At 44.9% G+C, this 26,112-nt stretch overlaps 1 protein-coding gene across 9 annotated transcripts in view; it reads left to right on the plus strand.

Annotated features, from left to right (window-relative positions):
• The window catches only part of Rbfox1 (RNA binding fox-1 homolog 1), a 1,689,477-nt gene that overhangs the window by 737,068 nt on the left and 926,297 nt on the right, over nt 1-26,112 (plus strand). For all 9 annotated transcript variants that reach the window (XM_026780390.1, XM_026780381.1, XM_026780380.1 and 6 more), the window contains one exon: nt 12,326-12,373. Coding sequence is in view for 6 of the 9 variants with exons in the window: in XM_026780380.1 (XP_026636181.1) it covers nt 12,326-12,373 (48 nt within the window). In the remaining 3 variants the exon portion in view is untranslated. The remainder of the gene's footprint in view (nt 1-12,325; nt 12,374-26,112) is intronic.

Raw genomic sequence — 26,112 nt, forward strand, 5'->3', positions numbered from 1 at the left:
ATCATTTTAGAGCGGTGAGGAGATGGCCTGGGGGAAAGAGCACTTTCTGTGTAAACACGGTGACCTGAGTTTGGATATCCAGCCACTGCAACAAAGAGCCTGCTGTGCCTGTGTGAGCCTGTAACTCTAGGACTGTGATGGAGGTGTGGGGGCAAAGGGTGACAAGAGGCAAGAGATTTTAGGGCCCTGAGACAAGAGGGTCTCTGAGTCCTGCCAGCATCCAGACTAGCTCCAAGTTCAGTGAGAGACCCTTTCTCAAGAGAACAGGCAGAGAGAGTTAGAGCAGCTGTCATCCACCTCTGGCCTCTAAAAGTGTGAGCGTGTGCACCTGCACAAACATGTGCGTGTTTTGTACACTTGTAAATAATACTTAATGAATGTATGCTCTAATTAGACATTGTGATTACAGCAAGGAATATAGTGCACCCTTAACTATAGCGTTTGCATCTTTCTCTCACCAAGACTCATACCTGCCTGAAGGGTTTGGTTTGCAAAACTTCGTTTCTGAACTGTGAAAAGTGAGTTTCTACTATGCAAAGCCCTATGTCCCCTAAACAGGTAAAAGAGGCAGGCTGTAAAGCAAGCTGGTCTTGCTCCTGGGGGTTCTCCTTTGAGTTGTTTGATCCTCATGAAGAGGTGCGGTTAAAATGCACCCTCCAGCTGTCCAACAGGATTCCTTCATCATCTCTGTGCTCACTAATGTTTCTTGTGCCGAGATTCCTCAGGCGGTGATGAGGCTGTGTTTTTCCTAGGTGAGCGCTTCCGGAAGCCTGCATGAGCAGTGACTATACGTATAGAGCTTGCAAATGTAGGAGACCCAGCAAACGTGCCTGTGACCCTCCCAAAAAACTGAAAACGCTTCCTATTCTGGCTTCTATGATTGCGCTTGAACGAGGGCATCACACCAAGCCAGTAACTTTCCTGTCTAGTCTCCTCTTGAGGTGTCTCAAAGTAATTCAGTAGTAGGAAGAGAGGGAGACAGCCTTGCTCTCGGCCTGCAGTTGCCTGAGAGCTTCATTGCAGAGACCTCCACGTCAGTGTAGTGGCATCTTACTTGGCCACAGAAAAGACTTTCAGGATGAGCCAGTGTGGTGAGATGGTCTGGGGTCTGTTAAGGGAAACTGTTGACATATATTTAAGCAAGGGTGCAATCAGAAGTGACAGAAGGGCAGTGGGCACTGGGATGTGGGTGCAGACTAAAAATAATAGATCAAATCTATTTAATAATTATTGTTAATAATAGTACTAATAAAGATAAAATCTATTGTAATTGTATATATGTACAAAGTACTTAAAAATGAATCAAACATGCATTTCAAAAGTCAAGACGTGCTTTGACTAAACTCAGGTTAGTAATGTTTGTGAGATTTCAAGACAGTAACAGGTTTACAACAGAGACAAGCACACAGGCTCAGACTTCAACTGTGGCACATTGCTCACTTAGGGTTCTCAATTGGAATTTCTCTCTTAAAAAGATATTATCTCTATGTAGGCAATCTTCATAGTGATTTTTTAAAAGGCAGGGTCTCACTGTATAGCCCTAGATGGACTGGAACTTACTATATAGACCAGGCTGGTCTCAAACCCATAGAAAACCACCTGCCTTGGACTCCTCAAAGCTGGGATCCAAGGCATGCATTATCATGCCCAACTTTCACAATAGATTTTGTTGGCTGTGTCAATATTCTTAAACAGCCAGCCTGGGAAAGACTTCAACCAGATTTCCAAAGTAAAGGCCTCTTTTCCTTCTCATGTTCTTTTTAAGTTTCTATTTTTTTCTGTTCCTTTTAACCCCAAACAAGCAAAACCAACAATAAATACACAATAGTGGTCCTGACAAGAAAGAGACAAGCTTCCCCACAATCTTTATGTGGGCAGAAGTGTGCATCTTCACCTGAGCAGAGGTGAGCACCTTCACCTGGGCAGAGGTGGGCACCTTCACCTGGGTAGAGGTGAGCACCTTCACCTGGGCAGAGGTGTACACCTTCACCTGGGCAGAGGTGTGCACCTTCACCTGGGCAGAGGTGGGCATCTGCACATGGACAGAGATGGGCGGAGGTGTCATCTTCACCTGCGCAGAAGTGGGCATCTGCACATGGACAGAGGTGGGCAGAAGTGGGCACATTTACCTGGGCAGAGTTGGGCATCATATCAGAGGAGACCTGCTTGTCTAGTGAGTCCCCGCCTGGCTGGTTGTAAAGCCACCCTCCCCCTTCTCCATCATCAGTCTGTTTCTGAGTCAAACATACTAATCTTCAATTTGGTAATTGCATCTTCAGATCCTTTAATGAAGGTGTTTATCAACATATGAATAATTGCTGGGTAATTTTGTATTTGCCAACTGCATCCTACTGGAAGGGTAGGGGCACCTTCTCTCTCTCACACACACACACACTTGCAGAAGTCTTGAATGTCAAAAGGGCAGCAGCTCAGAACAGTCCCACACGCCCAGTTCACCTGATTGCATCTCTGTCCTCCCTCCTATTCTTCCCATGCTCCTCCAGGTGTTCTAACTCACTGTTTGGTTCTGTGACAGTTAGGACACATGGGAGAATGTGTGGGTGGGACATTCAGGAAACATGCGGTGAAGGCAACTTCTATCTGATTCATTTCTTGTCTGAATAATACCTCCTGAACTTGCTCCAGGCACTGCCATCCACTATAGAGGTCTTCCTTCTGTATCTTAGGTGTGTGTGTGTGTGTGTGTGTGTGTGTGTGTGTGTGTTTGTGTGTGTTGGTGCATATATATGGGGGAATGTGTAGCTTTGTATATGTGGAGGTACACATGTGAGAGTCACTTCTCTCCATTTACAGTTTGAGTCCTAGCCCAGGCCATGAGGCTTGGTAGCGAGAGCTCTACCTATTGAGCCTCTTCGCCAGCATCCCCTTCTCTGTTTTGATAAGGTCTTCCATTGGCCTTCTCAACCAGGAATGGCAAGCTGGCCAGTGTGCTCCACTCACCAACTGTCTCTGCTTTGCCTCCTCCATCTCGTGATTGCAAGTGTGCAGGAGCCATTGTGTCCAGCACCGTTGTGTCCAGTATATCCTGAGGGATTGAACTCAAGTCCTCAGCACATTGCAGAGTGGGGTATCACCTTCACCCTCCTTCCTAATATTTTGCCTGAGTCATGCAATTATCCCCATCCTTGTGAAAGGGCCGTGGAGCTGCAAGTTAGGATGAAAATCAGAACACCTTAGCTTACCCACTGTGAGTACCCTGTGACTGGAGTGCCCTTTGGCACCTGCAGGCTTGGAGAGGGTGTGGCTCAATGCTGGTCCCTGGTACAGAAGGAAGGGGATAGCTCTTAGCTGGCTTTCCCAGGCCCTATTATTACTTTGTTGCTGTTTGGAACATGGACTCCTGGAGAGAGCTGGCAACTAACAGCTCTTCAAGAAGAATTCTTAAAAGCTGTGCTGAAATCTTGCACCTCCTGTAGAAACAAGTGTGATTTACATCTAATATGGGTAATTACTTCTACAGTTAATTAAAAGCACTCTCATTAAGCCCCTGCTGTGGCATCAATGCATAGCTCTTGTGTGCTAAAGGACCCTGGGTTTGAGCTCACCTTCAACACAGGACTCCTGCCCACGAGCAGCTGCTGCGCCCTGGGAATCAGATCCTCTGTGGTAAACCATCAGTGGCCATCTTAGTCTGGCCCCACCCCTACCCCCACCCCCACAAGCTCACTCTTGTGTACACAGCTGGAATTGAAGCCATGCTATCAAAACCTTGGGATAAAGCCAGCACTTGCTTCCATGAGGCCAGTGAGCAGTCCCGCGGAGAGAAGGCAGTGACAGTCTCTTGTTTGCTTTGTTTTCAGAAAATCTTTGTTTATGGGAACTCCCTGTAGTCCTCTGCATTTTCATCTTTTAGTTCTCTTCTAAAGAAACTACCGTTTCTCAAAGAAATGCTCTTTAAGTCTCCCTAACTTTCCTCTGCCTGCTTAGAAAGTCAGTGTGTGGGTCAGTTAGTGGGATCCATTTCTGATAGGTTTTGCTAAGTTAATATGCTAACTACTTGGCCACATGATACCAGCTGACATAGTTCTTAGACTCTTGGGTGATCTTCACTTTTAGATTGAAATTCTAGCGTTTCCCTTTTCACAATACCCAAAGCTTGAAGGGAGCATTCTTAATAGGCTGAAGATGGTAAGTGCGTATTAATATGTGTCTTCAAACCATTTCATTTTTTGGAAAGTACATAGAGTTTTGAATTAAAATATGCAGTTATTGGAGAGTATAATTTTGAGGGCACAGAAAGATTGTTATTTCAGGAAGTTTACAGAGGTTCCGATCCTTTATGTTGCTTGGCAGTATTTTTAGTTTTTGCAAAGTTCCCTGCTTCCATCTGCTGGCCAGATATGGTATTGCATATGCTAACGACATTTGTGAGTGGGAGCCTGATAGGAAGTGGATAGAATACTTTTTACGTTTTCCTTCACGGATTCAAATAAGTGACCTGATTTGAATCCTGACATTTGAGCTGAGTGGATTCACACTCAAGCATCCATCTGCAAGGCATGATTTCATAGCTGCACTAGCTCTCTTTCCGTGAACATGTGGTTTGTCAGCATCCTCCATCGACATGGTGGTGTCTCCTTCCAGGACACACAGAGCATGCCTTAAACCACACACACACACACACGCACACGCACACACCAAGCCCTAAGGCAACTGTGTTTTCTTGATCTAGAGATGCAACAGAGTAAGAGGTGGCTATTGGGAAAAGAATAACTGCAGCAGGCAGGTTTTCCCCTCTGAGCTGCCTTTGCCACTGTTTGTGGGGACCTGAGATACCATGGTGACAAGGTGACGAGAAGAAAGGAGAGGACTGACAGACGCACTTTGATGTCCTGTCAAGCCACCTTCTGTTCCTCGGCATTTCACACCTCTGCGGAGGCCAGGGAACATAGTGGATGGCATGAATCTACAGAAGGGGGACTTGGGAGGTTACGTTCTTTGTTTTTGTTTGGTTTTGAGAGAGTCTCTGGTACAGGCTGGCTTTGACATCATATAGCAGAGGGCGACCCTGGATGGAATACTCAGACTCAATGGCATTCTCTGAGTGGACGCTAATGTGTGTCAGAGGAACCCCAGATCGCGTCAAGTGGCTTACACCATCAACTATCAGCATGTCCTTTCCTCCTTCTCCATGAAACTCAGCTTAATGTCTGCAAAATGGGAGAGCTGGACTATACCGCTCCTGCGGATGAAGTTTCTTTGTATAATCTGCTTTGGAAAGGAAAACGAATAAACACAACAGGACAAAACAAAATTGGAGTTGCAGAAAATCGACAAGATGGTCTCAGTCTCGGCATCTAAACTCAGTTGTGCTGCCGTATTTCTTCATTTGTGTGTCTGTCTATTGAGAAAGGGAATTAGCATGTGTAGCCCAGGCTGGCCTTGTGATCCCCTGTCTCCACCTTACAGGAATGGTAGATGGGTCCCACCACTGTCACAGGCCTATTACGTTACACTCATACTCACAGATCTCTACATACCTTCTACATGTGTATGTCTAGGCACACATATGCATATATATGTATAGGTGTAAAAATATGTATATATCTGGAGAGAAAGAGAACACCTTACTCATGACAAGTATGTGCTCTTTCATAGACATATCTAAAGTGCTTCATGGACTCATTTTTAAAGGAGGAGAAATTATTTTCAGAACAACAGGGCAAGGCCAGCATTTGAGCAATCAGAAAGACCAGCAATCAGAGAGGGAACCAGTGCTAGCCCTAATTCAGGATTCTCTGGACTCTGCACTCCTGGTGCAGGACTGTGCGGGTATGGAACTCCCCTGCATGTCACAATTCCGCCATGCCCCTCATCTTCAGCTTGTAAAGGAAGTGGTACACACTTGGGTTCCTTCCCAAGTTGATCACGGCTGTGATTTGGGGCTTGTCATTGAAGTCTTGTGTCCTGCCACACTCCGTAGGGATGACGTCAGTATGCCTGGTGTCTTTCTCTTCCCCATGATCCCCTCTGTGGCTTATCAGAAGCAGGAGAAGGACAATGTTACTCGGATCAGTGACCTAAACCTAGCTCTCATGTCAAGCCTGAGCAGCTTGCTCTTGCCTTTCCATTGCACTTCCGGAACAGATGGCTGACATCATCAGTTCTGCAATGTCAGTTCTGTGTTAGGAGAGTGCTCTAGCCTCAGTAGGCTCATCTGCTGTGGCCTGGAAGTCCCTCTAGAAAGCATATCTTCTCCCCTGCCTGTGGTCTTTCAACCATACCTTTCTTTAGCGGTCAGCAGCTTGAGCTTCCGTTTTAATCTTCCACAGTTCCTGGGACAAATGGCCATCGGTGCCTTTAGTCAAGCGAAATGTGTTCTGTCTCACTTCTGAAGGCTGCAGTCTTAGATCAGGTTGTGGGTAGGACCACACTCACCCTGAGGCTGGGTGTCCATTGGCTTAATGCAACTCCTCTCTGGGGTCTGCCTGTCCTTGAGTGGCCTGACACTTCCCTTGTCAAAAGTCACCACATATGAGAGTTGGGGCTAACTAGATACCACCAAAACTTTGTGTCTCATCAGCTCAATCACACCTGCAAACACCGCATCCCCCAATTTTCTCATCTTTATGGAATCTAGGGGTCAAGGCATGGGAATACCCATCTTTAGCGGATTATAATTTAGCCATGCATCTGCCCTTCCTTCTTCATGCTATCAGGGAGCTAGGGTTTCAATGGCAGGCGTTTTTCTCAGTTTACCAGAGTGGGACTTTATGTCCCAGTCCTACAGAGCTGTAAATGATGCTTACAGATGACCCAGACTGTCACCGTCTTCATGGCCAGAAAGAACTCTTCCCTACAAAACTCACTGGAAACAACCAGCATACAAAGCTCAGAAGCAAAGAAAGCTCTCTTAAGAGGGAAGAAGAAACAGCACATGCCTCTAGAGAGAACAAATCACTGTGCGCTTCAGAGTCTGAAAGCAGGAAGAACACAGAGGCCTCAGGAGAGAAAACTTTTAAAAACGCTGAAAGAATGAGTCTCAGCTCTCCATTCAGAACAGGGATCCACAAAGGTTATGGGAAGGCACCATTGATGGGGACCACATATTCCGGCACTTCCTTAGAGGAAGGAAACTATGCCTCCAACCAAGGAGACAGCTATTGTCCCTGTCACCTAAGAGGTGTTAGCCTCAGCTCTTCTTTTTAAAATGTGTGTATATGTGTTCATGGTTTTTTTTTTTTATGCACAGTCATCTGTATGCACAGGGATCGCCACTGGCTGTCTGCATTAGTTGCTGTCTATGGTTTTTTGAGACAGGGTCTCTCACCAAACCTGGGCTCACTAATTCAGCTATCTCTCCTCCATGGTGATGAGATTACAAACACACAGCTCCTGGCTTTTCACATAGTTCCTGGAAACAACTTGAGGTCTTCAGGCCCTCATGGCAAGTGCTGTCTGACCTGACTCCCAGCCCTCAGTCAGTTTTTGTGGAGCCCCCGCCCCCAGCCTCCCGCTATGGTATAACTAACTCTATACAGGGTGGCCCTACATTCTTGGCTGAATCTCATCTGTGGCCAACAACTTCAATCCTCACTGGAGGCAGTCCAGCTGTCGGTTACAGGAAGCCAATGAGCCGCTTCTGCAGGAAAATTGATTGCTTGGCAATGAGTACAAGCCTTTAGATTCATACTTAATACTTAAGTCATTGAGTTATTTTCCAAGCGAGGTTATCAAGTAGGGCTGAAGTACTTATGCAACGCCTTGGGTTCAGGAAAGGTCACCTCGGAACCATCCAGAGACGCCTGCTCTCCGCAGAGCGCTCTGAACAATAATTTGTTCGCGCCCAAAGTGACATTTTTCCAATTTGAGCCCAACATTGTTCAGAAGCAAGCGCCGTCCCCTGGGGCGCCTTCAGTGTGGATCTGAGGCGCATGACAAACCAACAATATCATCTAAATAAAAAATCCAGCCTAGGTTTAGTAAATTAATCCTGACAAGAATAAATTGGATAATCTAAGAGAAGCGGGAAGGCTCCCATCCTGCCAGGTGGCGTTTTCCCTCTTCCCTCCGTCACTCAGGTGGGCTCTCCATAGCATATTAATAATGAAAACCTGCCTTGGGGGCCATTGATTCCATCAGTTTAGTGATTAGCACCTTGCCACTTCTTCAGAGGTCAGCAGAATCTGACCCTCTGTTCCTAATCTGATACTTTTCCACCGGAGAAGGGAAGAGATCCCTGTTTCAGGTGGCCAGCGTGAGGCCAAGCAGACAGAGCTCTGGAGCTCGCTGTGCCTCCCTCCCATTGGGTTTCAGATCCTAATTTGTGACGCCCGGGATGAAAACAGCAGCAGCCGCAGGCCACCCCAGTCTCGCACCCCTCCACTGAGCGGCATCTTTCTTCCTTTCGGTTTGTTTTCCTTTTCAAGCGCCGCACTCTCAGAAGGTTGCCCTCGCCAACACTGAACCGACTGAGCCTGTGACCCTTTACCCTTGGCTTCCCCAGTAGCTGGGAAAAAAGGACCAGTTCCCTTGCACATTTCCAGGGGAAAGGAGATGCTCCTTGCTAGCCTCTTTCCTTCCCCCACGCTCAGCTCACCCCAGCTTTTGTTCCCTGACAGGTAAGTTCTGAATGAGGTCTCCTAGGAACCAAGCATTTGCTAGCCCAGTATCAATGAGTGTAGCTCCTCAATCAGGAGGCACCTGGTGCTAATGTGTCTCACATGCTGGGACTGTCTCTCAGACTGCCCTTTTCTGGCTTATGCCTCCAGAAAGGGACAGCAGTAGTTTTTGGAGGCTCCTTTGTTTTGGAGGTTTTTTTTAATGTCTCTCATTAGTTCAGATTAGCCTCAAGTTGTTTGGTGGAGGGTGGCCTAGAATTCCTGATCCTCCTGTGTGCTGGAATAACAGAAATTCACCACTGGGCACATTTTGGAGGGTACTGGGGATTAAAGTCAGAGCTCCCTGCATGCTAGGCAAGTCACCGTCCAATGACTTAAGACCCCAGGCCATGGAGACTCTTCTAATAATGACACAGATCTTCTTGAATCAAATTCCAACCTCAGGGATTTTACTTACTTTAAATTCTTTGTTCAAAGGCCCCCTTTCTGGGTAAAACCACACCAAGACTTCTTAGACCACCAACGTGGAGACCTGTGGGAGGGGGAAAAGGGAGGAACGAGCACCTGCTCAGATCACAGATGTTGTGGAATCTGCCCTGGGATACAGGGTAGACCTAAGGCATGGTGTGTTCTTCTTCACAGCATCTTCATGATGCCGTGTGGCTGGGAGGCAGGTCCATGCAAGGAACCCAGCTCCTGCTCACATTAGCCCCATACTGTAGAGAAGAGACCTGGGATTCTGAATGGGATGACGTGTACCAAAGTCCATAGAGATGCTCCGTGGTACGAGAGATCTGATGCTGATACTGGAGGAGACCAAACAAGACCCCCAATTCACCCACACAGCACGATGCCTGTGGACCTTCTATAACAGCCATGAGCCCTCAGCTGTACTCAAATGTGGATCCCCCATTACTTGTTTATTTAAATTGAGACATGCTAGATGTATGTGCTTATCGAGGTAGCATGGATGTTTGGAAATCTATCCTTAGAAAATCTAATTCACACTTGGGTGCCTCACATAGACTCTGGTAGTGGGCAACATGGCTCTACTCTTGTGCCCTCTGTTAGGAATCCAGTTCATCCTGAACTGCAGCCTGCACATTGCACAGGAGACTACTGAGCTCACTCTTCCTTTCTCACTGAGACCGCACCATTAGATTGACAGATTCCTTGCTTCCCATTCTCTGGCAGCCTTTGGTTAGCCGCCTTTCCCGTCCCCTTGTATTTGAGATCTTAGTTTCCGATGGCGGTTGTTATCTGCCCCTGAAGCCTTTCATTCCCTGCCACACTGGTTCACATTCCTTCACACCACACACTGCCTTTCTTTTGAATGGCTGCAAAATATGATACTGTTCATACACATCTCATTTTCTTCACCTGTCCCTGCTTCGCAAGTAGATTGTTTCCATATTTTAGCACCTGAGGATTGTTTCAATAAATACGGAAGTCCAGATGGCTCTGGAAACTCCTGATTCAGTTGCATTTCACGAACACAGAAATAGGATTCTCAGATGATGGTTTTGTAGTTTTCCTCCCTTTGTGTATGTGTGTGTGTGTGTGTGTGTGTGTGTGTGTGTGTGTGTAGGCCCAGGCTGACACTGGGTGTTTCCTTCCTGTTCTTCACTCTGTTCATTAAAGCAGGATCTCTCAGCTAAACCCAGAGTTTGCCAGTTCAGGCTGATCTAGCTGCCCAGCTGGGTCCTAAGATTTCCTGTCTACAACTTCTGAGCCTTGGAATTACGTGGAGCCACGCAGTTTTTTCATGGGTTCCAAGGATCTGAATTCAGATGCTCAGGCTTGTGTGAGCCATCTCCTAATCCTGTGTCTCTGTCTCTGTCTGTCTGTCTCTCTTTTCTTTCTTTTTGTTGGAACCTCTATAAACTTCCTGAGATGATCATAAAAATGATTTTAAAACAAGCGAACAAATGCCTTTGAAACAGCTCCTGGACTTTCAGGAGCTCACTTTGAGGACTACGCTGTGTTTGTTGAGTTGTGTTTGCTGTTCCCTAAGTCTTTTGTTTTTGTTTCTGTTTGGTTTTGGTTTGTTTGTTTTGCATGCACCTGATTGACCTCTGCTCTCTTTCCCTATCCTTTATCCCTGCTTCCCTCTGGCTGAAGAGCCATCCTGGTTGCTAGAGTGTGCCGACAGCACCATCTGGGCTCTTCACACGAGCCACTCCATTGGCTGGACTTCGCTCCAGGGGCCCATCATCCAGTCTGGACTGTCCTTCAAGACTTAATGCAGGGCCACTTCTTTGGATTGAAATCTAAGACTCCCGCTCTCAGCATTTCACACCTTCTCACAGAATTGTTTTACATTGTGCGCTTATCTTCTCCCAGGTCCATTAACCAATCTGTCCTTTCTATTTTCTTTCTCCGTCTCCAGAATATGAGCATTGCCAAGGCAGGTCCTTCCCTGGACTTGATGCAATTTGTGGCACTGTGTATCTAGACCCTGGCCTGATATCAGTGGGTACTAAATAACAATCTTTGGATGTCTTTTAGGTTTGTTCACCTATTTCACGTGTGTGTGTATGTGTTGGGGGCAGAGGTGCCAAGTACATACCATAGCATACCTGTACAGGTCAGAGGACAGCTTATTAGAGTTGGATCGCTCCTTTTACCAGGTGTATCCTAGTGATTGAAAGTGTTTAGCAGGCTTAGACATAGGTATCTTTACCTAATGGACCATCTTTTAGACCCCAAATCTTTTGCATAAATAAATTAATTCCATAGTTTCTTGTGTGAATGTGTCTTCACTTCTATCTAACAAGTTCCTTAAAGTTGGGTGCCATAAATTTCACCTTTGTATGAGGGAAAAAATAACAAAGTTGTATTAGATAAAAGGATTCAATAAATATAGGTAATTAACTAGGTGACAACTCTGTGAAGGATGGATAGAGAAATAAATGAATGTGTGAGTAGATAGACAGATGGATGGGTGGGTCAGCATCCAGACAGATAAATGGACAGGTAGATGGGTGGGTGGATGGATGGACAAATTGATGGATGGATGCATGGATGGGTCAATGGGCAGGCAGACAGAGAGGTAAGTGAATGGATGGGTAAATGGATAATGTATATATGGCAGGGGAGATCGACTGATGGTTAGATGAATGGATACATAGAGTGATAGATGAGTGGGCAGATGGACTGAGGGATTGATGGATGGATATTCACAGACGGATGGACCGATATTTGGATGAGTAGGTAGATGGGTGGATGGGTGGTTGGGTGGTTGAGTGGCTGATTGAGTGGGTAGATGGGTTGATGGTTGGGAGGATGAGCAGATAGATGGGTAGACAGAAAGACAAGTAGGAAGATGGCTGAATGAACAAAATATTAACTAGGTAGCAATGGCTTGTGTTGAAACCAGATATATTTTCATATGACAAAGGCAGAGGAGGACATTAAATCTGATGAAAGGAACGTCCCTTTGCATATGAGTAAGGTAGTAGGGAGAGATGATTTCAATGGCGCTCAGTTTCTCTTTGCTGATCTCTGACCTATAGCATTCAGGTTCACCCCTCATCTGCATGTAATAAAGCTCTCTTACAACACCCATATGCCTCTACTGCAAACACCACTGTGTACACCTCCAAAGAGCACCGTGAAGGAAGACTCGAGGAAGAACTGCCAGGAGGGTGATCTTTTATTAGTATAAAGGGCGCCTCAGCAGTCACAGAATATCCTCAAGTACAAGGCTGACTCCTGCTCTTTCTCCCTTTCTCCTTCTCCAGGATATCCAAGCCAACTGCAATAACTGCTCGGAAACAGAGGACCAAAAGGTAGGCCCGTATATTTTGTATTTCTGGTTTCAAACAGAGTAGGACTGTTGTAATTGCAGTCCAGGGGATTCTGGTGCACCTCACCATACCCCGTTCTGGAGGTGACTGTATGTTGACACTTGGAGATGATCTCAGCTTACAATGCCCATCATTTTAGCCCCCGTGGCCAGTGTTCTTTCTGATGGCTGCAGTGAGGAGTGCGTAATGTAATTAGTTTTTACTCCAATGTGGTTCTGTGGTTTTATTTTACTATGTTTTCCAGAAAAAAAAATAACTTATTGATTCCTCATGTCACAATTTTAACCAACATGCTTGATATTTGATGCAAGTATCATGCATAGCATTGTGTGACATTGCATGCATTATAGAATGGATGGTGCCTGGTTTCCCAGCATATATCTTTCTATATTTGATCTATGTGTATTTAGTGGGAAGATGGCTTACCTTGTTTTCCTCCAGGACTCATCCACATGAGCAGTCTCAAACTTGCTATTTGAGATTGGAGGCTCTTGGAAGATTACTTTAGGCCTGAATGAATGAGTTTTCCACCCATTTATTTTGTTTGTTAGTCTTGGTGTGGGTCCCCTCAGGAGAAGCAATTGTCAGATCTTTGTTCTTTGATATTCTTGGCCTCTCTTTATTAGCAGAAGTTCACAGAGGTTTCTGTGACAAAGCACAACTGACCGCATTAAGTTTCACTATTAATATGGTGGATCCAAAGGGGTTACACACGCAGGACCATGGAGATGGAGCTCCTGGCCACTCCTGACACTGTCTACGGGTTTAGGAAGATGCCTTTCTCTGTGATGGTGCAGCTGTGGACCCATGTGGTCATCCTCTCGTGGTGAGGTTTTGAGCAATGGTTTCATGATGGCTAAGGCATCTGCTGACTGATGTGTCGGCTGACTCCTCAGACCAGGACTCACTTCTAAAGACAAGGCAATTGCCTGCATGGTCTGATGAAGTGGCGATCGCAGCTGCTCAAGTGTACAGTACAGTTTTGTTTACGCTGAGTCCTGATCCCATGTGTGTTGAAGTTCTGGGTTCTGATCCCATGTGCAGTAAGAGAGCATTCTAATGTACACATGTGGATATTTGTGTATGGGACACAACAAATTGCCTCTTAGGTGACACACACACTCCGACTTTACCCACTGTCTTGTCCTGTTCCAGCCACTGAGCTCATGTTGCAGTGCTCAGAAAGCTCGCTTTCTTGGCTCCATCCCAAATTCAGGGTGCTCTGACTTTCCTTGGAACTTTTATGATGCCCATAAGTATATTTAAGTCCAGTGCAATATTTAAAAAATAATGTTCTGATAGAGTTCGAAAGCTGTCAGGGCAACAGGATAGAGTTCTAAAGCTGTCAGGGCAACAGGTACCGAAGGAATAACTTCAGCTCTATCATTACCAAGACAGATGAACGGAACATATTCTGGGAATTCTAAGCCACTCAGACTCTGTTCCTCCTGCCCTTACCCTTACAATCTGTCCATCAGCAACACCTGGCTCTGTGTTGGTCTGTGAAGCTTATTGGGGGAGGAAGTTATACACAGTCATTCTCTACATAGCTCCCATTCTTCTGGAGAAAGGAGATCACACACACACACACACACACACACACACACACACACCCTTTTTACATGTCCTTGAGTTATGCTGGACACATTAAGTAAAAACATTTCTGGGAGATTTTTCACTTGCTCCCTGAGATTGTGCTGATATGACAGAGTCACAAAGGAACCCGACAGTAGTTGCAGCAGCCCCTGATAAATCCACTAATGTACTCCATGAGAAAAGGCTGCTCAGACTATGATTCCCTGGCTATGGATGATGTATCTCCTGGAGTTCTTTCCCTACTTGGAAAAGTCTCAATCAAAATCTAAGTGTCCCAGAGAGGAAGCATCCTCCAGGCTCATCAGAAGAGCACAAACTCTGTAGTCTCTCTGCTGGCAATGCAGCTGCAGCCACTCAGGGAGGTGTCTGCTGTAGCAGCTGGAGTGGCTACCATTTGAGTCCAAGAACATATCCTGGTCCCTCTGCTGCTCTGATGTATGATTTGTTGCCATGATTTATAAATTTGAAAAGATGGCCCTGCTTTTGTTGTGTGCATGTGCCCCTGTGTCCCTTTCTGTGCAGCCTAAATGCCCCAGGAAATATTGGCAATTTGATAGAGTGGAATTAAAGTGACAAGAGATGACAGAGGTGCCACAATCATAAGTAAACCTGCCTCAGACGCAATGGCCCCTTGGCCCATGTGGATTCTTACAGCAGCTGACTGCTCTGGAGGAAGACTTGGCAGGCTTTTCTCTAAAACTAGACTCTTGTTAGTTGAAAAGCCTGAACAGTGCCCCCACCGCTCTCTAACTTTGATTTTCTTTTAACCTTTGTGATTTATACATACGTAATACATACACTCATATGTAATCTTTCTTTTCTTTCTCTCTTCCCACATGTTTCGCATATGTAGAAATAGTTCTCTCCCTCCATCTCTACCTTTTCCTGTATACCTCAGAGTATATCTCAATGATAATTTTATTTTTTTTGGAAATAGAAACACTTCAGTAAGGTTTCTATTCTGACTGCTTTCTGCCCCCCCCCCCTCATTCTTGATAGTGTCTTCTGTAGACCAGACTGGCTCATACTCACTGTGTAGCTTGGGATGACCTTGAGCTTCTGATCCTCTTGCCTCTACCACTCGAATGCTCAATTTTACAGGCTTATCCCACTATGACTAGCAAAATGTGTGCTGGGATTCACATTAGGACTTGCTGCATGCAGGCAAGCACCCTACCAAATGAGCTGGACCCCTTTCCTTCCTCTTCCAGTTTCAAGCTTCTCTTTGTTCCCTTCTGTTAGATACTGATGCTCATTTGGAGATGAGTTCTTACCCTGCTGTGTCCTGGGCTGATTGGGAAAACCATGGCTGTCCCCACACAGTCAAAGATCCCTGCTTTTATTTTTAAATTTTATTTTATCAATTCTTATTTTGTGATACACACACACACACACACACACACACACACACACACACACACACACCCTACACGTGGGCTTAGAGAATAACTTTTAGGAGTTCTTTCCCTACTTTCACCAACCAAGGGACTTTGGCTTTCAGGCTTGGTGGCCCCTAGAGGAGACTCAGCAGAGTGAGGAAGCAGTCCCTTTTCCTCTCATTTTCCTTTGTCTTGGCTGTCTGCTTTCTTTGGATGTAAATTTGAGTTTCTCTCCTGCCTGGTCCCACAGTCATCCAATCCCAAAGAAACACTCAGAAACTTATATTAATTAAAAACTGTTCAGCCTATTAACTCGGGCTTATTCTTAACTATCTCTTAGAACTTAAATTAACCAATGTTTAGCCATGTGACTTGGTAAATTTTTTCAGTAAGACATCCTCATCTTTCTTCCTCTGTATCCAGCTGCTGATTCTGTCTCTCATTTCCTCTTCCCACAATTCTCTTAATCTGGTTGCTCTACCTATACTTCCTGCCTGGCTACTAGCCAATCAGCGTTTTATGGAACCAATATGAGTGACAAATATTACAGTGGACGAGAGCATTATCCCACAGCATTTTTGGGACCATCAGAAAGCCCACTATCACTTGGGAAACCTCATCTGGTTATTTATGGGGCATTTTCAAGGTGGCTGCCCAGATGTGGTCTTATTTTGTTACTTTCACTTTTGACCCCACTTATTAGCAGGGCTCCTGAGAACAAACCCATAGCAGAATGGGGTTCTTCCATCTCCTTTGATCTCCTGGAAGATACTACAGACATGTGGAACGCAGTGTCCTGCTACTTGATACTGGACTATGATAGCTTCCCGGAGGTGAAGGCTACAGAACTAATGTAGATTCAGCAAAGGGGATGGGAGGTAACCCATCACACGGCATCCCTGCTTGGCTGTGTACAGTTGCACAAGCATGACATTATAGCCCCATCAGTTCTGCTCTGGGAACTGAGACATTTGAATTCATTCTTATTTGTGGTGTAAAATCCATCTGAATTTCAAACCATGACGAGGGCGGTGATTCTGGTGATGATCGCGGAGGCTGGTGCATCAGTCAGTCAGAGAGAGTCTGTCAGGAGAAGACAGGAGCCCATTTGTCACAGCTGTAAACACAGACAGGGCTTCTTTTCCTCACTTATCTTCTGGCCCGGGGCAGCCAAACAGCTTCCGATCTGCCCGGAAACCACCCAGAGGGGTTTTGAGTGGTCCAGAAAGTTACAGCTTGTGTTTCCTTTTGTGTGGACTTGAAGCTGAGAAGGCTAAAGAAGCTGATGTGCTCTGACTAGTGTTGCCCACTCAGAATGTGTCTTTGGCCAGCACGTGTTCTGAGTGAGAGGCCAAAAATATTCCTGAACTATGGTATCATCAGGGATCCTGTCCCGTAGTGGAAATATAGCAGAGCTTCAAGGATGTAGCTGTCTTGAGTCATAACCCATGCTGGGTGATCTTTTTGTTGATGCAATGGGCTGTAAGTCATCCATCCACGTCCCTACAAGCAAGTCCTCACTCAATCCTCACTCATGCTTTGTAAATAAGCCTGATAAGCCCATTGCTTCACCATGTTGGATTTCAGTCAAATTGTTTATTTGATCTGCCATCATGCTCTATCTAGGGTGCATAGATATTTGCCCACATTTTCCCACTAAAAGCCACATAAAAGATGGTACCCCAGGCTGGGGACAAAGCTGGACATCTGTGTCAAGCAGCATGACAAATGAGTGGAGGTCCTAAGAACTGGAGCTCAAGACACAGGGGAAAACAGGGCTTGAGGATGAGATGGGAAGTGCGCTGGGCCAGGCTAAGGAGACTCAATAAGCAGGGAGAGTACCCGCCCCATTGAATAGAATGCAGTCGATTGTACACACAATTGGGTAGAGTCTTGAGAAAGGATCAGGGGTTAAACACATTGCCATGGCCTCGGGATGTCTATGCAGAGTTTGCTGAGACATCTTCACTTCTGATTTCAGGACTTTTGTCAGCTCATGCATGATCTTGGATTTGTGGCTAGGAAGCTGCCGTCCTATCTCTGTATTTCTTGACTTTTCTGGTCATTCATATTTCCTTTCTCACACAGTTCCTCCGGGCTGTGACTTGTTCCTCAGCCACTGCTGCTGTCACACATAGCTCATTCCCCGTGGGCCAAGCCTGGTCTTTGCCTCTGTTTCAGAATAATCATCAGCACAGCTTCTCATGGATCCCAGACTGAATTTGAACTCATGATGGGGTCAATGTCAGTCCTGAACTCCTGATCCTTGTGTGTCTACATCTTCAATTCTGGAATTACAAGTGTGCACTGTCATACCTGACTTATGTGGTACTGGGTATATAGCCCAGGACTTCATGTATGCTAGGAATATCTACATACATATCTATCAGCTGATCCAACAGAGACCAACAGCAGCATCTAGTTGACAAAGAATGCCAAGGGCAGTTTTGAGTTCTTCATATTTAATGTTTTATCTTAATATTTGTCCAGAGCCTTGTGAACCATACAATTTTGTTCCCAAATGAGACATGATCTGGAAGGGCATTAGTAAACATGCCTCAGATCATTCAGGGATAATGGGAGAGAAGGGTTTCAGCACAGGTAGTGCCCCATTGACTCCTAACCACTAGGCTGTACTTCCTATTATGCAATCCTATGGAAAAGCTAAACAAAGCAAACTCAGTACCTGCTACTCAAGAATTCAGTCCTTCTAGCATATGGGTAGCTTTCCCAGCTGAGAATCTTTGTAAAGAGGATCTCAACAGAGCAGAAACAATGGGGACCAGGACCAAGCAATACTTGGATGATGCCTTCCTGTGCCCAGCACCCTCTCATTCACCCACACTAAGGCATTATCTCAGTCCTCAAAGCATAGGCACTTCAGGCTCCCTGGGGTGGAGAGTCCCTGTCAATGTCTCATTTGCCAGGCTGGCTGGGAGTTAGTTTCATAGGTAAGAGTTTGAGGTCGGGATGTCTTTATGTGCCTGCCTTTTATAACTACCTGTGTGCAAGTCTTAACTTTGGCTTTCTTTCATGTATTTTAGGAAAATTAGAGGATGATAGCAAGCTAGGGAGAGAGAAACACAGACGAGACTGATGGAGCATCTCCAGGGGTTGGCATGTCAAGTTAAATTAGTCTCCCATGGCCAGGGACACAACTGTCAGATGATGGAGGGGTGCTGGGCACACTCTACAGTGCTGCTAGCTCCGGTGTAGCCCAGAGTGTGCAGGAGGGAGTCTGGAACAGGCTGTCAGATACATACTCCCCTTGACCTTGAAGTTGGTTGTGAGAAGTCAGTCCGCAGAGCTCTGGTGTAGCCGAGTGTGGCTAATAGGTTAGCTCAGGTTCTCAAATGTCAAGGTATGAACACTGGGCCTGGCAGTTTCCTGGCTGTTTAATTCCTCAAGTGCCCATGAGAACATGGTTGTGGAGATGAGACTCATTCTGTGGTCACCAAGGGCTTGGTGAGCTTGAGACTCTTGCCCTGCTGGCTGGGTGGAAGGCTATGTTTCCATAGTTCAGGTTCCCTCATTAGTTTATTATATTTTCGTTAGATTTTTTGAGACTGCGATTTTGTATAGGCAGATCTGGTCTGAAACTTCTTATTGAGCCCAGGTTCGCCTGGGACTCAAGACCCTTCTCTCCCAGGCTTCAGAATACTTAAACTGTAAGTAAATACATGGTCCAGCTTATTAGGACACTGTTTCCCTTCTGCTTCTTAACACTGACTCAATGTGTTAGCTTCTCATGAGACCAGAGAAGGTACGTCTGGGACCTGTTAGTAAACAGCAGAGAAAATAACAACGCTTCCACTATATCCCAAGTCCCCAATTACTAGAGAGTTCAGGAATCTTATAGTTCCAGTTGGGATAAGGCTGTAAAGAAGGGGTTGCTAAGCATTGATCTCAGTGGCTTCCATTCTGATTGGTTGTGACCCTGCCTGAATGCTCCTGCTGATAATAGCAGACTGAAAATGAGAAATAGAAGTTCCACTAGAAAAAAAAATGCATGATTGATTAAGGAGGCCTGCAGAGGGTAAAGCTGTGGGAGCAGTGGTATATGTGTTACATATAGACATATTCTCTGCCAGTACTGATGTGTGATTGATTAGTGCTATCTCCGGCGGGTAATGGAATTGAATCAGCCATATATGTGCTATGTATAATTTTTTTACAAGAGCGAGCTTGCGTTTGATTAGAGATGCCTGTAGAGAATGAAGGAATGGGAGGAGTAGTACATGTGCTGTGTATAGAATCTTCCTGTCTCCATATCCGGCAATCTATGACTAAAACAAACCAAAGACCCTGTTCTTTAGCCCAAGGTGGAAGAGAAGATTCATCGTTCTCCGTCGGCCCCTTTGAGCATGTTCTCCTTTAGTATTATACTACAGATTTGTACCATCAAAGCACTGATGTTCTCATGGGTAATGCACACACAGATCTCACCAGTAAGAGCCTTCTATCACATATCCCTGCAGAGACTAGGAGAAGCCTGCTCTGTGGATCCCACTACAGTGATGAGCAGTCTGATTCCAGTCTCAGATGAACAGGGCTATGTTTTGATCCCTTAATTTTAAAAGCACTGCTTGTCTTCTCTCCACAATTGCATATTAACTGGGGCTGAGTCGCTTGCATTTTAATACCATTAATTACAGCTATTGCTTTCACTTGTCATTTATTTTGCTTAAGAGAAGCAAGGCCATTCCTTTGTATAATTTTTAGTGATGCTTTCTTTCTCTAAACTCTGAATTAAAATGTGTTTAAGAAATGCTTAATTAAGTGCAAGCTAGTTTTTTTTTTGAGGACAGTTTTGTCATCTCTTTTTCTTAATAGGAAAAAAAAAAACCACAACAACCAAAAAAGGCCAGTAGCTTTTTACACAATGAGCAGAGTGAGCGCTAATTAATTTTTCTTTCTCTTCCCTTGGTTCATTTTATTATCCAGGTCTCGATGTATGATTAGGTGTCTTCACGCGTTAGATAGAAAGCACAGGCTGTCCAAATGTGATTTATGTTGTCCTGGCATTTTTGCAGGGTTCAGCTGAAATTTTCTTCTTGTTGATGAAGGTCAGAAACCCCGGAGACGATGCCATCTGTCTCAGCAACTAGGTTGCTGAAATGACTTTTGATGGGACCTCAGGCAACATCAGCAGAACTTGAGGGAGGCGGAGGGAGGCGTGCCTCTGGGTGACGCCCCTGTGTCCACGGACACTCGCAGCACACAGCTCTCCATTTCCTATGGTGAGCTGGTAAAAATCAGTTTGCTAGCTTTTCCCTGTTGGTATGCATTTGTTTTACCATCTTTCCAGATTTCTTCATGTAGAGTTGCCACATAAAAATCTTTGTGTACTTCAGGCATAAGCATACTCTATTGATATTCATATGTATGTGAAGTAATTCTATAAGCAAGATGCAGGATAAATAATATAGCCATCATCTGTCTGTTTCTGTCTGTCTGTCTGTCTGTCTGTCTCTCTCTCTCTGATTCCTTTCCTCTTGCAATATGTTACATCATGGAGTACAGGCTGGCCATTTTAAAGTCCTCCTGCTTCAGTCTCCCAAGGACTTCGGTTACCAATAGGCAGTCGTGCGTGGTTTCTCTATTATTTCTTTGTGTGTGAAGGTGTTTGATGAGAACATTTAATATTGCCTGGAGGTGGTGGAACATGCCTTTAATCTCAGCACTTGGGAGGCAGAGGCAGGCAGATTTCTGTGAGTTCAAGACCAGCCTGGTCTACAAGAGCTAGTTCCAAGACAGCTAGGGTTGTTACACAGAGAAACCCTGTCTCAAAACAAAACAGAGCATGTTTCATTTTTTTAAGCTAATGATTTTTTAATGGGAGAAGACATTTTTGAGGAGGAGGAAATAGAGAGAAGGGAGAAGAGAGGCAAGAAGAGGAGAAAAGAATGAAGAAATTGGGTTTTATTTCTGACAGCATCTCACACAGATACATAACTGCTTCGCAGGCTTCCAGACAGCCAAGAATCAAGGAGGAGATGGTTCAGAGATATGGAGTATGTAAAGAAGAAGGATGCAGCAATGGAGATCAACACAGATGTCAGAGTGATGCTGAGTCAATCCAAGGAACCTGTGATAGAGGATCACTGTTGACTCAGGAAGAAGCAAGGAAAGAATACTTCTTCTGGAGCCCTGGTTTTAGATACTCAGGTTCCAGAATCTTAAGGAATTGCCCTGGGCTGTGATCATGGTCATTTGTTGTAGCAGCTCTGAGAAACTTATACATTTTCTAGTGGAGCAGAGCAGCCTAGAAGATCAGTCATAGATATAGTACAAACACACCATGTCATGTACAGTAACATGGGCATGCATATCTAAATATCACATATGTGCTCACACTAGTAGAGCTTGTACATACACATATGCCCAGCAGGTGCACTCATGTCCACATATCACATATGCACACATTGTACACACATGTATGTACTGCTGGACACACTGCACACCAACAGCATGTGAATGTATATGTACCTATCACACACTTATTTCACACATGTCCCTATTTCAATGTGGCCATATTACAAAGAACTTGGAGGACAGCTGAGAAGCCTTCTTCGTGTAGCTATGCTTGAGAATAGTCTGCTGAGAAAGGGAAACTGAAGTCACAGGATCCTTGGACAAAAGTCTGCCATGATTTGAAGAATCAGATACCATGTCACCTTCCTATAAATTCCAGAGTGTTTCTGCATTACAGCGATCCTTCCTAACCAATGTGAGTCTGGTCACAGCGATCATGGTTCAGAGTAAATTCTCCATCGCTGTGTAAGTTGCAGGAGGCTGTAGTGGCATTTTAGGGTGTGTCTGAGGGTAGGAGGACTTGCAAGGGGCTGATGCCCTGTGGCTGAAGAGAACTGGATCTTATCTAGATATTAATTCTTTTTGTTTCTGCACACACCAAACACATGTGTGCATGCATATATGGCATGCAGACATACATGAGAACAAATAACAAAGTCAGACCATAAGGTATAAGATGACATTGGCTACTGAGTCACACAGTGGGTGGCTAGCCAAGCTAGAGTCTATACCAAAGTTTGCTTGGCCAAAGACAGTAGATATTCTATTCTCATTACAGGCATTCCCCAAATTAGGGGCATCTAACGCACTTGACATTACTTAAAAGCCCTTCTATAATATGGGACCAATAGGCCAATAGCAATGTGGACATGTTCAAAGATGTAGCCAGAAATGATATGCTTCTATGGAAACTAGAATTTTTTATTTCAGTACTCTTAAGTTTAAAAGTAAGAGGCAACTGACATCAAAGATCAGAAAGAGAAAGTTTTAAAGATCCAATACAAATTAAGAACTCTATATCACAAACATCAGGGGACTGAAATTAAATAAAAATTAAGCCTGAAGCAGCGTAATGACCCAGAAGTTCATTATTCAGCCTCTCACTTTCAATCAAAGATCAAATCTCATTAAAAGTGTGGCTTTGATTAGGAGAAAAGTTTAGGCCACTCCAGCGTTGGATGGTGTCACGGTCACCCTCGTCCCGCAAGGAATGAGGTGACCACTGGAGCTCTTCTCACTGAAATTTATTCCAGGACCTTTATTCATTCTCTCTCTCTCTTCCTCTCTTCCCCTCCCTCTCCGTTGACCTCTCTCCTTTTTCCTCTCTCTCCGTTGACCTCTCTCCTCTCTGCTTTTTTCCTCTCTCCTCTCTCCTTTGGCAAACCTCTCCCAGCCCTTAAGTAGGCATGGGCTGCCAATCCCGGATTGCCAGGTGGGCACTGCCCATAGCCCCATGCATATGCAGGCAGCTGATAATCATTGCGTGATCATAGCATAGGTCAGACTCTAGCCATAGGAGTTGATTATACATCTCCACCAGTTGTGATTCCACTTTACTTCTTTACTGCAGCTCGCTACAGGATGGCTCTGTCCATGAACAGACAGGCTGTGAGATCTTTGCATCGTTTTCTTGACTATAAAGATAGTGAGCTGTTTATCTTGTGACACTACAACAAAGATGATTAATACAAAGGGACACTGCACAGGAATAACAAAGGTTTTATATGTCTACCAATGATGCTTGCCTAATCAATGGTGTGTTTATAAAGGCTGTTGTGTGTATGTGTTTGTACTTGTCTGTGTAGGTGTGCCTGTGTGTATACATGTATGTGCCGAGGCCAGAGGTCAACACTGAATTTCTTCCTCTATATTTCTTTGTCTTGCTTTTGATGTGGGGTTTCTCATTCAGCCTGGAGCTCACTGATTTGACTAGCCTGTGTGACCAGCAAGTGAGCCCAAGGTATTCTATTGCCCCTCCATATCCAGAGAGGAGCTTACAGGCAAACATCTCCACAACTGGCATACACGGGTACTTGTGAAACAAGCATGTTGCCATCTGAAGCATCTCCCCAGCCTCTAGTCTGGTATAATTTTAGGGAAAAACTTTCATGTGTTCCTGCACAGGTTGAGCACCGAGTGACCAAACAGAACATCAGTGCCAATATGGAACAGGAGACGGGTGATGTCAATCATATGTTTCCTCTCAGGAAAGGCTGGGAGAATAAATAAAATTCACTTAGCTGACATATTTTTTCTATAGATTTACACTCTGTAGTCTATATAAAAATTATTATAGATGGACTGAGAATCCAAATAAAATAAAGGAAGAGAAAAGAGAAAGCCAGATATATGTTAGCATCCTCTCTCTCTCTGTTTCCCAGCTTTCTGTGAAGTAGGCAGCTCCTCTTGTCCAGTATGTCCTCCTGTCTATGATGGACTAAACCCTCTGACACAATAGCTCAAATTAATGCTTCCTTCTTTACTTTGTCTATGCCAGGTGTTTTGGTCACAATGAGAAGTAACAGGTATGTAGTAGATAGTGCCTACATCTATGTTTTCATTTCTTTTTTGCTAATTATAACAAAACAAAAAACAAAGCAGTAAAAAGAAGAGTATGCAAGGATCCCAGAGATTTTCTAATGATGAAAGAGTCTCTAGTCTTTTGAGGATATATAATAGACTTTTCCCTTAGTGATGTGCTTCTAAGACATACCATGCCTGGCTAAGGCACAGAGAGCATGGGCTGGATGGAGGGAATTCTTTATGCCCCTTGTTTTTTAGAGTAGAGGCTCCAACTCATTGAGAGCCGCTCTTGCTTTCCCCATCTGAGCTCTGGAAGTTAACCACCGGCCATGAATAGTTGACAGGGCTCATGTGTAGCCCATCCAGGAGGCCAGCTGAGGCCTGGTGGCCCACCCAGTGACTGAAGGGGGCGTTTACAACTGAAACCCCGAGTCTTACCCTCTGAAGCCAAAGTGATCTGGGTGGTGTGCAGGGTGTTGTGAAATATGACTGAGCTACAGCGGGAATATCATCTCCTTTTCAAGCCCTTTTCCATCTGCCATGTGTTGGAGTGACAGCTCTCTGCCCATCACAGTTACTTCTCCAGCATCACTCTCACGCTCGCCAGTCTCTCTGAACAGAGAACCGAGCTTCCAGCAGCCAGAAGAGCACATGAGGACCTAATAAGTGTGGAATGTCGCAATCTGAATTCATTTCATCTGAGGGTCTATTTGTGACAGATTTGCACTTTGATAATATTACCAGGTAGTGCCCTGAAAACGTATTATAGCTGATAACTTATTATCCCATTGAAAGGCATGTAATGAGCACCATGGTAAGGTGACCTGAGGTGAGCCATGTTGTGTAGGTAGCCGAGCCCAGATGTTCTTGTCATGCTGGGCAGGGGGACTTCTCCGTGCTTCCTCCAACATCGCTGCATCTCTTCATGGCTCAGACTCAGTTTATCTTCCTGAGCCTCATAATCATGTCTAGATTATGCTTTTTGATCACATTTGTTTTTTTGTAAGTTTTACTTGTTCTCTTGTCTTATTATCTTAAATTTATGTTTTTAGAATTCCATGAATGAGTACAGAGTATTTGTATCATTCTAATTTGCCACATCCCCTCTTTGACATCAGGGTACTTCCATGTTCCTCCTCCCTCTGAAATTTATAACATATATATGTGTATATATATATATATATATATACATACATACATATACATATATATGTATATGTATATATATTCTACTGAGGCCAATTAGTGTTGCTTGTATGTGTGTATGTGCGTGAGTTTATAGATAAGCACATTTGGGGGCTTGTTCTTGAAGTAAACTGGTCTCCCCCAGTTAGAAGTCATTGACGGTCTATAATTCTTCATCTAGGAGTAGGCTTTGGAAAGTCCCCACATCCATGTTAGCACGTTAACTGGTGTGATGACTGTGCTGGCCTTGTTCGAGATTCCACGGTGAAGCCTCCATGTTGTGTGCAGGGGACAGCATGTAGCAGCAATCTTTCATGTTCTCTGGCTCTCCCAGTATCTCTGACCCTTCTGAGATGTTGCCTCAGTCACAGGTGTATAGATTGTGTTGCTATTGTACCAGTGGGGCTTGGGCACCGCATGCCACTTCCTGTGTTTTGACCAGTTGTGGATCTCTACAGTAGGTTCTGCCGTGCAAGGAAAGGCTTCTCTGATGGTGAGATGCTGCCCCTCTGTGTCGTGAGATGGAAGGGACAGGTCGAATGATGCTTCTCTGCCTGGGGTAAACACTCCCAGAGCCCCTGACACTTCAGGATGTAGTTTGGTTATTTTTCCATGTTGTGTACAGATGTACTGGATACTTCTATTTCCTTTGATCACACCCTCCAATCAAAAATTTGAAATTTTGCCTGGCGGTGGTGGCACACACCTTTAATCCCAGCACTC

Source organism: Microtus ochrogaster, chromosome 7, assembly GCF_000317375.1.
Source record: "Microtus ochrogaster isolate Prairie Vole_2 chromosome 7, MicOch1.0, whole genome shotgun sequence".
Lineage (NCBI taxonomy): Eukaryota > Metazoa > Chordata > Mammalia > Rodentia > Cricetidae > Microtus > Microtus ochrogaster.